Source organism: Gobius niger, assembly GCF_951799975.1.
Source record: "Gobius niger genome assembly, chromosome: 17".
NCBI lineage: Eukaryota > Metazoa > Chordata > Actinopteri > Gobiiformes > Gobiidae > Gobius > Gobius niger.
Window position 1 is genome coordinate 12025297 of NC_136868.1, and position 11199 is coordinate 12036495.

At 40.9% G+C, this 11199-nt stretch overlaps 1 protein-coding gene across 4 annotated transcripts; it reads left to right on the top strand.

Moving 5' to 3' along the window:
- The first annotated feature begins 120 nt into the window (after positions 1 to 120).
- dcun1d4 (DCN1, defective in cullin neddylation 1, domain containing 4) lies at positions 121 to 5513 on the top strand. 4 transcript variants are annotated; one of them, XM_079574986.1, is made up of 11 exons: positions 121 to 210; positions 1489 to 1559; positions 1648 to 1687; positions 1759 to 1846; positions 1935 to 2023; positions 2108 to 2178; positions 3130 to 3221; positions 3350 to 3458; positions 3860 to 3964; positions 4365 to 4467; positions 4546 to 5513. In XM_079574986.1, exons 1-11 carry the CDS (start codon positions 192 to 194, stop codon positions 4599 to 4601), a joined length of 843 nt encoding a protein of 280 aa, XP_079431112.1. In that variant the 5' UTR covers positions 121 to 191; the 3' UTR covers positions 4602 to 5513. The 4 variants fall into 4 exon arrangements, with proteins under 4 accessions (XP_079431112.1, XP_079431113.1, XP_079431111.1 ...); XM_079574987.1 differs by lacking the exon at positions 121 to 210 and adding an exon at positions 282 to 541; XM_079574985.1 differs by lacking the exon at positions 121 to 210 and adding an exon at positions 1112 to 1130.
- The last annotated feature ends 5686 nt before the right edge of the window (positions 5514 to 11199 follow it).

Sequence of the window (11199 nt, forward strand, 5' to 3'; positions counted from 1 at the left end):
TTGTAGGAGGGATTGTTAATTTGTCTTCCGCTTATTGACTTGACATCCCGTTGAGCCAATGAGCTGTGGCCAAAGGCGGGGTTTATTCAGATCTCGGCTCAATCAGGCGCAGTGGGCTGGCTTTACGCACAGATGGCCCGCCTATTGGCCGGTCTGCAGACTTCCCACAGACAGTTGTATGTTTCATAAAAATGCACTCTGATGCGGCAAGTAAGTAGTAACCATTACCGGGCAATTTCTACAGCGTTTCTTGCAGATCGCAGGCGCTGTTGCGTTTGTTCCGTGGAGGCGCGTGCGGATTTGGTGATTTTACGCCAACTTTTGGGCCGCCGTCTTGGATTATTTCTGGACAACGCATGAACCCGTGCTGTTTGCTGGGCTCTTTGTATATGCCACTGCTGTCTTTCGGGATAACAAAGGAAGGGGAGCAAGAGTGAATTTAACAGATATGGGGATGAATACGAAAACGTTTTATTGTGGCATTGTATCATGAAGCTATTTAATGTATAGCATTCGCAGTGTTGGACCGACAGCAACAAAGGTTAGCTTAAAACGCCAGCTTTTCGACACTAATTAGTCGGTTAAGATATTCACATGAACAACTGACATAACGTCCCAAGCTTTAACTCGGCCGTGATGCAGGTTTGATGTATTATGTGATTGTTGTAATCTTGATGGTTTGTGGACTGTAGCAGAAAGGAAAAATTGTGACGCAGTTGGGTAAAACATCTTGCATTACCCGCTGCTGCAGTGCTGTCGTACTTCGCGATATCAAGACAAAACCTCGCTACGTGTTTAAGGAATCCCTACGTGCTTGGATAGATTCATTATCTGGATTTTGGGAACATTGCAAAACGCATTCTGTCAGATAGTGTAAATGTTGGGGGGTTGAGTGTTGGGCTCAGAAAGAAATAGTCGCAATGCTAAGGACTGGGAGTTGTAGTTTTAAGCCTGAAGCGTGAGCGTCACATTAGCCGTGTCGCTGAAGCTAATGGACTACAACGCCCATGAGCTCAACTCTCCAGATACTTTGTAAACTCTGTGCAAGTTGTGCGTCTGCACTGCTATTTTAGGTATGCAGCTAGTGCTATTCGTTCGCCAATGTGTTCGTTTGTCTGGTTTGGCTTTAGGTACAAGCAGCATGTTTTGAGACCGCTAATAACAGTAACTAGTCAGACTTTAGGCTCCAGAGCATAGCATGCTATTGGAAATATGTGAAGTTAGCTTACGGCTTTCAGTCACTCCCTTCTTGCTGTTTTTGCCCCGTTTTACAAACCTAGCATTGCTTTAAACTGCGAAGTGGGTATTTCATGTGCCTTGTTATTTTAATGTTCAGGATGTGTTATTTTTGCTGTAGCTCCAGCTAAACCGATGTCACCTTGTTGTACCCTTGCACCCGCCTTATCGGCTTTGATTGGGAGCAGAAGGCTGTCCGTTATGCTTTTAGTTTTGTGATGTTTTCTCTCTTTTTATTGTAATTCACTTTAGATATTCAGCTGAATTCCCGCTTAACTACACTGGCCAGCATCCATAAGATCCACCACACCTTACACAGACTGGTAAGTATCTGCTTTACTAGTTGGTTTAGGCTTAGGTGTTAAGTATTGTATGTAAACATTTGCTTTTTTCCCGTTGTTTGTGTTGTAGAACTTGACAGAAGACATTGGGCAGGACAGTCATCCTACAGGTAATGTTTCCTGTTATTGGTGATACTTGCTTCTTTTCATTGGCTAATTATAATATGTATTAAATCTGCAGCTTGTTGCTCCAGAGCCATGCCTCCCAGGAAAAAAAGGAGACCCTCCGCTGGAGACGACATGTCAGCCAAGAAGAGTCGCCAGGACAGGTTACTGTTACTGTCCTCAATGCTTAAATTATGAGTTTCTTGTTATTAAATACTAAGCCTATCCTGTTTTTGTTTTTGTTTTTCTCAGTATGTACCGAAAACATGAGGCATTACAAATTCGTGAAGAGGACACTTTTTCAAATAAAAGGTGTCTAGAGTGGTTCTATGAATATGCAGGTATGGGTGGCATTGAACTAAACTACAAGAATCAATGTGTGATTTGCAGTTTTATTCCATCTCCTAACTGTCTCTCACCAAAAGGTTGTGATGACGTGGTGGGTCCCGAGGGAATGGAGAAGTTCTGTGAGGACATTGGGGTCGAGCCAGAAAATGTAAGTTCTTTTTAAGATATTGTGATCAGGCAAGCAGTTCAGGAGGCTTTGTTCTCACTGCAGCGTGCCATTTTAGGCTGTGATGGCCAATTTCTTTTGTCAGATGCAGCATTATATTTCCAGGCACGGCAGGTAACGAGCCAGCGTTAAAGAAAGAAGGAATGTGTTTTGACTGGAAAGGCATCTGCTTTAAATTGAATATTCTGAATTAACTATGCAAATCTGTAAGCAAGACATGAAAGTGAAATCCCATCTTATCTTATCATTTTTTAATGGGGGGTATTATGCAAAATGTGCAGACTTTTTCTAGTTTGATCTTGCCATATTACAATGTCATTTGTTCTAAGCCACTCATACATTGCTAGAGTTATCTTTGAATCTCCTTCTATTCAAAGTGTGCCTGCACATACCGTACATTGGTGCTCTAATTTCCCCTTGGCTCCTAAAGTAGTAACCAGGAAACGCTCTCCTTACCCCCTGCGATAGGGGAGTAAGGGTACCGCTTAACCCCCTTTTACAGAGCAGCATGTGTCTAAATTACCACAGAAGCTTCAGTACTACAATACAAAAACTCTGCAGCACGTTCTGCTGTCAGTGATGACGTATGACCGTCTACATCCGCGAAGCTGGAGCGATATCAGGGTTTGTTTTGCTGGGGAGCGAAGGGACAAGGGAACGCACGGGCAATTTGCAATGCATGTTGAACCGAAAACCTAGCCAAGCTCTTTAAAGTCAAGATAGTATTTTTAACAAAATGTAGGAGGATTGTGATACCAAATCCAAATACCCCAGTTTTAAAAAAAGTCACTCCTTTATTGCAGCCTTTTAAATCATTCAGTTCCTCTCCACTCACAATGTTGTTACTGTCATTATTTGACTGAGGGAAATGATGTATCCTACTGAGATGTGTGAACCGCGGTGTCCACAAACAAGTGCTGTGTTTGTGTCCAGGTGGTGATGCTGGTTCTGGCGTGGAAGCTCGATGCCCAGAGTATGGGGTATTTCACCCTCCAGGAGTGGCTCCGAGGCATGGGCTCTCTGCAGTATGTTACTCCTCCTTTCTTCGTTTTGAGTCTCTTCTCACAAATTAAAAACTTTTCTCCGTTGTTTTGTTTTTTGGAGGGAGCGATGAAGATGTATGTCTTTGAAAACGTTTTTCTTTTGTCATCAGATGTGACTCCACTGAGAGGCTGAGGAATTCTCTGGACTACCTGAGATCTGTCCTCAATGACAGCACTAGTTTTAAACTCATTTATAGATACGCCTTTGATTTCGCTCGGGTAAGGATCAACATTCTTCTTTCTTAGTATATGGGACTGGGCACACATAAAGAAGAAGAGAAGAAACAAGCAAAAACAAAATAAATGATTTTCACTGCAGTGTGACAGAAATCTTCCATTGTCCTCCTCTAAACTCCAAACCAGTCGCTGTTACTTCTACAGAGCTGACAGTAGATATTGACTATTATTGAGATTGCACAGCCATAGCACATACTGTATTTTACTAACCTATGATTGACTACCAAAGACAAGAATCAGAGAAGACTTTTTTTTTTCCTCCTCTTTTCTCTGACACCAACTAACTTTACATCCTCTTCATTTAATCTGTAGATCTCCTATTTGGTCTTTGTTTAATAAAAATATTTCCTTAACATTTTTACTCAACATTTTGTGTGCTACAGGAAAAGGACCAGAGGAGTTTGGACCTGAACACAGCCAAGTGCATGCTTGGTCTCCTTCTAGGAAAGACGTGGCCACTGTTTCCTGTGTTTAATCAGTTTCTAGAGGTACATTTTATTATTGTGTAGAGTGTTTCCACAGGACATTAAATTAATTGTGCCAAAATTTAAGGCCTCAAATCTCATGAATGACATTGTTCCATGTTATCAGCTCCTAAAGTGAATCGAAAACATGGTCCAAAAAAAAAAAAAAAAGTAATTGATTTGTGGTGTGGACGGCATTAAAATATTGTACCTGGGCATTACATTTGGCGTGTTGTTTCCTATTCCTAATTGTCTCATGTAAAGCGCTTTGTGACTATATGTCTGTGAAAGGCGCTATATAAATAAAGATCTTCTTCTTCTTCTTCTTTCCTAATTGAGCCCTGTCATTCAAAATCGATTTTACCTCACGAATTGTATGAAGTCTTAAGTAATATTTGTTTTTTCGTTTTGTTTTTTTCACCAGCAATCCAAGTACAAAGTCATCAACAAAGACCAATGGTGTAATGTTTTAGAGTTCAGCAGGACAATCAACCTGGACCTTAGTAACTACGACGAGGACGGTGCCTGTAAGTACTCTGCCCGCCAGCAGCACGCTAAAAGCTATAAAGTCTTAACGTACAATAACACTTTTATTTGTTCATCAGGGCCAGTTTTGTTGGACGAGTTTGTCGAATGGTACAAGGAAAGACAAATGGCATAACTGCACTTCCAAAAAAAACTGCAGATATGACGTGAAACCCAGCTGTGACAACAAACTATAAACAAATCAACAATAACTTTTAGAAACGAGTGGAGTTTGAATTTGCGATCGAATTTGGGTCAAGAGACTATTGCATGTGACGGATAAGGCACAGCAGGCCTGACATTGTGAAGGTTTTTTTTTTTGTTTTTGTTTTTTAAAGATGCCCAGCGGAGGAGGCTGCTGCAGTGCGCTTTTCTCATTACTGTACCTGTTAACTAAGATGACATTTTGCACACGGATGGATTCGAAACAGTATTTTTGTGGGAGAAGCACTCTTTCCAGCCCCCCCGTCTATATGGAAGTGACCGTTCTTGCATCGTGTCTCTGGTCTTCTAACGTCTTGGCGGTCGTTTTTTTCCCCCCCTTGGCCTGGGCACAATTTGAAATCAACTACAACAACTGTGCAATGAACTTTCGTGGGGACGGTGCAGCCAACTTTATGAAGCACACTGTGTCAAAGGATGCAGGTCTCTTTCGAAGCCTGTGCTGTAACTATTGATTTGTGCCAGTGGTTCCTTTCCGTTCTCGGTCCCTGCTGCTGTTTTCCTCCATCTTTTGCTTACCAACTCCCTCGTGAGGGCTTCAGACCCCATAACACCAAAATAAATAGTGTTGCTGCTTATGTGCTCTTATCCCAGGACAAAGCCGACCGCGCTTGATGAGCATTTATTGGTCTGACTGTGGCCAATCTATGTATCGGCGTTGTCTAGGTAAGAGTATTATTACTGTGCCTCAAAACACAGAACCCAAATGTACACTGATCAGGCAAAACAGTACGACCACCCACCTTATAACCAGTGAATACTCTCGCATTTCCCTGCTTCTAGTATGTAACGTTTTGATCTGGAGTTAAATGCTGGTGTAGCAGTTGTTCCATGACAGGATAGAAAAAAAAACAACCTTGGACGTCATCTGTTGCCATCTGAATAGCTGGATAGTGAGCTACCTTCTGGTGACAGTGGCTCAGTGGTTAGAGTGCATGTTTCCAAAAGTCAACAGTTTGAAACTAGGCCAGGCGTAGGCAACCACTATCTCTTTGAAGCCTCCCTTGATTTTTAATGTAGGAAAAAGGTTAACTTGCGTGTTAATGAGTGCAGAGCTGCTAAAAATAGGTCATTTGATCTAAACTGAATCAGAAAACCGGACTAAGGACAGGATCATCATGCTGTCAATGATGTCAATTTAAAAAAAAAAAAAATGCTTGTGGACAAGCAGTGGACAGTTGCTATTTGAGACTTTCCTTTGATTTGAGACAAAGCGGCTATTTTGATGATAAAAGCTGCAGTCCCCTGAACCCCTTGTGTTCTTGGGCAAGACACTTCACCCACCTTGGCTATGTATGAAAGTGCTTGGTTGTGGTCTGAGGGCAGAGGGTGTAGATGGTCAGCTTTGCTTCCAAAATTGAACCCCAGAGCTGGTGTGGCTTTAGTAGTTTACCTTCACAGAGTGAATGATTCATGTCTACAGAGTAGTGCTTGGAGAAGAACAATGTAGGCCATTATTATTATTTAATGTACACATTGATTTAGCCTAATATTTATATCAAATGCCCTCCTTTGCCATCTGATTTGACCAGGTTTGGGACTGGTACAATAGGCTCGTACAACCTTGTGAATCCATGTGGCAATCTGAGGACAAAAGCACTTATTAGAAGCAGGAAAAAAACTGCAATTTTGCAAAAGGCGTGTGGTCATAATGTTACGGTCGACCGGTTGTGCAAAGACGTGCCGACACACAATACACTTACACTTACCCTGAGTGGTCAGGGATTATTTCAGGATGAACTCACTCAGACTGTTGGGCTGTGTTAAAACGAGTTGACGTTGAAATAGTTGGTGTACATTTTGTCTTTGAAAACGTGATTATCTGTCGTCTTCCTTTAGTCCGCACCGATAGTTCAGGTCTTCACTTATTACAGTAGTAGCATCTCCGATACTGACGGTGTTAACCAACGCACAGAAGACCCGTGACCCTTTACATCAGGAAGAGGTCCGGTAGTGCTTGTAAAAAAATAAAAAGGTAGACTGTAAAAAAAAAATTGGACCACCATTTAGGATATAATTAGACTTAAAAAATGGACATTGAATCTCTGTGACGATGCTATGCTGTTATTTTGCCTATTGTATTGTTCTGGTAAATACATGTATAAATTTGTCCTTTGGCTGTGGTGTGATGACGCTGAAAATTGTCAAGAAATGTTAATATTTGCATGCACGCTACAAACCACGCCTTTTTGTGAATGGATGAGACTTTTTTGGAAACATTTTGGAAAACACATTTTGTTTGTACAGAAATTTGTTGGGGGGGAAAGTGTTTTGCGCTTAATAATTTGATACTCACAACCATGTTACCTCAAAAAGGCATGGTTGTAAGTATTGGAACAATGTAACCTCAAGGGGGAGTGGGTAGTTCCCTTCTGCATCACCTCATAATCCCAGTCTAGTTTAGCACTTAGAAAATACATTCAACATATTTTTATTACTATTTTATTTTATCTGGTACATGTGCATGTAAACCACTGCAGCTGGAACGGAATTTAGAAAGGCCTTTTTACATTTCATACTGTACTAATAATGATGCAGGAGACGGAATCGCCTTGTCCCCATTGTATATATGTATGTAAACTATGTGTCTATGTTTTCAATATAACCTATGTCCATATACACAAATAAAAGGGTTTATTAACTTTGTTTTTTGCCTGTAGACTTTCATCGATTAGTAGAGAGTAAAAGGGGGTGAAGAGAATGGAGAGACGTTTAGCAAACTGTCGGAGGTGGGATGCTGAGGATGGCGCAGTGTTCTGTCGTATGTGCTGCACCCTTAACCGCTTGACTATTAGCCGTATTTTGTGGTGATTATTGATGCATCTGCAGGTCTGTCTTTGCTTCAGCACTTTCTCACTGGACGTGTGTGTTTTGATTTTGCAACAGAATTAAAAAACAATAGATGATCAAAAAAGTCTGCAGAACTAAGTATTGTTACTCACCAGAGGTAGGTAGAGTAGGCAAAATATTTACTCAAAGAGTAAAGCTACTTAAAAAATAATTTTACTCGAGAAGTAAAAAACTAGTGGCTCAAATACAGTATTTAATGAAGTAAAAGTAAAAACTGAGCGTGATTGATTTATGGTCTAGTTGTGACATAAATTATGAGAAACAAGACAATTGGAAAATTGTAATAGTTTCAAAGTAAATACAATACAGACATAAAAATAAACAAAATACATTTATTTTATGTCAAAATTAAGATTTGTCACTTAAAGATAAACTTTTTTTTTTACTCGAGTAAAAACACAGATTCTTCATTTCAATATTAAAGTAGAAGTGCTGTATGATAAAACTACATGCAAAAGTACTATTACTTTGAAAAGATACTTAAGTACATGTACTTGAGTAAATACCTCATACTGGCAAGTGTTCCCAATAATGTTCATTGTACATTTGCTTATTATTTTCAGTCCATCAGCTATAAGGCATTTAAAGCTTTATAGTGATTTGTGTGCACGGAAAAGCATATATGTGAATACTGTATACATCTCTTTTTATCCACACCATAAAAACGTCTATACTAACAAGGGCATTGCTCTATTCATTCTAAAATCAGGGTAATATTATAGTAACCAAAGCAAAGCAAAAGAAAAGACAATAATGAATACAATATAATGAATAAATGACATTAGGCTACATGTAATTTAATCATACTCAAAATCTTAAACCAAAATATATTGAGTATTGTATGTTATAGTCTTTATTTTTGTGCTCATAAATTAAATACATAACAAAATAGTATATTATAAGTTTAATATATACAGCAATTTGAGGAGGGAGGGTGAGGAATGTTATTTGTATGGCCCTTTTCCCATGAGGCAAGTCAGTTACGGTCATCCAAAGCTCGTTTTTTCATTCACTCCATACTTGGTGGAGACTGCCACAGTTGCTGACACATATGCACCGACGGCCTCCCCAGCCACTCACTCACGCTTCATTGCACTTCTACTATAATTTAGTGCCTGTCTAAACCGCACTGATGTTTGGGTTGTCATAAAAGGGCTCATCGACTGATTCTTCCACAGTTTTCTTCTGCTGGACATTATAGTATCCGCCTCTGCTGAGGCTACTCTGTGGGGACCTCCATGTAAAATCAGGGCTCTCCTCTGGCAGTGGCGTAGATGGGACAGGAGGCGGGGAAGCTTCCAGTATTTCAGTAGATCTGATAACATGTCTCCTATAGCTGGGGATACCATACGTCATGTCTGCAAGCCTTCTCTCTTCAGACGCTGGTGACGATGTGCTAGCACTATACGATTGTGCTTGTGACATTTTTGTTTTGGCGTCCACTGTCCTCCGATAGACTGTTTGAACTTCTGGGTGATAGTCCACGCTGACAGGAGCAGACTCTCTGAAAATCTCGTGACCGGAGTCCCAGTTTTTACGATCGGATGACATGGCCTTTAGCGCACTCAGCCCCCTTCGTTCGGGCCCATCCTCAAAATTCACAGCAGTCAAAATTGTGGGTGATGTAGGCCTATTAAAAGTACCGCTTCTGGGGTTGTATGTTTTCTGGGTTACGATCAAAGTCGTTTCAACCTCTTTTTTCTCGTAATCATCATCACTACTAGAGGAGTCAGATGAATCATGTTTGGGAACCGAAGGAGGTGGAGACATAGATTGGGGTGACGTGTAGACATCTTGGTCCCGTTTTGAAAACGGTACGTGATGCTCGGGAAGATGGCTACCCACGCTGGTCCATCTCAGATTGGGAGGCAATTCCTTTTGTTTGGAAGGTAGTAACTTTCTCTTGATGTTGTCCAGGCTCAACTTTTTCGGGGTCTGGGCATTGCTTCCAACGTACAGTGGTTCTCTATGACTTTGCCATTGTGTATTTGAGGCAAATGAATCATTAGAGGAACTTTTCATGATGGTGCGTTTGTATTCGATGCTGCGTTGATCAGTGACATCTGAGAATTTGTGCGCATAAACCTTTTCATCATCACTACTAGAGGAACTTGGTGGTGGTGTTGGTGCTTTGATATATAGGCGCCTTTTAACACGAGGTATGCCAGCTCTTAAGTCAGGAACCATCATGTTTACGGTACCTTCATCACCGCTGCTACTTGAAGATTTCTTTTGTATTCTTGTTACATTCAAAGACCGTTTGACTTTCGGGATGCTGCTTAAGCTAACTTGAGGCGACATAAAGTCAATCTCAACCCTTGACGTCTTGTCATCCAATTTCAAGTCATCTTCACTTTCACTACTTGATGACGAGCTATCAACATTTCGCTCCCTTGTTGGCGCAGTAGCCACCCGTTCTGTCACAATTATGCTCTTTGTATACGGCTTATCAAAACCAGTGAATATCTGATCTTGCTTTGGGGAGTTTGGTGGAGGGGATGAGGGACTGTTTGTTTTTGTGACATCGAGACGTTTTCGAAATCGTGAAACTCCAAGGTTCATTGTAGCCCATTTTGATTGCAGCTCTGGCGTTACAGGCGATGCACTGCCGCTCGAGGACTTGCTTCTCAAGTCATCAGTAACAACTTTATATTTTTCTAACTCAATGTTTCTTGTGTTTTTTGTTGGACTACTTAACATTGGAGAAGCTTTGATAAAATGTTTATCTTGAGATTTTACAGATACATTTGAAATTTTTGGTTTGCCATTCTCGTCGTCACTGGAGGAGCTTGATTCATGCAACCCTGGCTTCATGTATGGTCCTTTGATAGTAGTTTGTCCCACTAAAATTTGAGAACTCCTCACTACATTTCCCTCATCATCAGAGCTGCTTGAAGATGAACTGTGATCCTTTGCTATTGTTTGGCGAGAACCCCCGCTGGATGGAATGGATAGAGGAGGAGACCGTGATGGTATTTTGAAGTCTAGACGTCTCTTCATTCGAGTAATACCTCTAGGATCCACGATGGGCCACTGCGTTTGAGGTTCAACTCGAGATTCAATTTTAGTTACACTAACCTTTTGTATAGTTCCATCTTCACTCTCGCTGCTGGAAGAACTGCCAGATTTTGGGAGTTTGACACTTGTTGAAGGTATTATTTTATGCACTGGAGTAACCTTTACTCTTTCCTTGATATCTAAGCGTCGTTTAAGTTTTGGTATTGTGACCAGATTGACCAATGGCCATGGTTGCTTAGTTGTTATTTGTGGCAGATTTTCTTTGTTAACTATTTTGATTTCTCGTTCCTCTTCACTCTCACTGCTGGAAGATGTCCCAGAGTCTGATTTTGTGACTTTGATAGTTGCTGAAGGCACTATTATTGACACCTGTGTCCCATGTACTTTTTCTTTTATATCCAATCGTTGTTTAAGTTTCGGTATTGTGATGCGATCAATCACTGGCCATTGTGATACACCAGAAGGTTGCTTAATTGGAGATGTTATTAGCAGAACATTATCCTTTTTCACTTCAGTGGTTTCTCGTTCATCTTCACTACTAGAGGAAGAACTAGACTGTGCTGATTTAGTCGATGATACTCTTTCTTGCATCGGTGTCACGTTGATGTTTACTCCCCTGTTGCTATCGCTGCCAGACGGCAATT

Coding starts and splice junctions, on each gene's coding strand:
- dcun1d4 (XM_079574986.1), top strand. Junction 1,847..1,934: donor AAGAAGAGTCGCCAGGACAG/GTTACTGTTACT, acceptor TGTTTTTCTCAG/TATGTACCGAAAACATGAGG. Junction 3,459..3,859: donor ACGCCTTTGATTTCGCTCGG/GTAAGGATCAAC, acceptor TGTGTGCTACAG/GAAAAGGACCAGAGGAGTTT.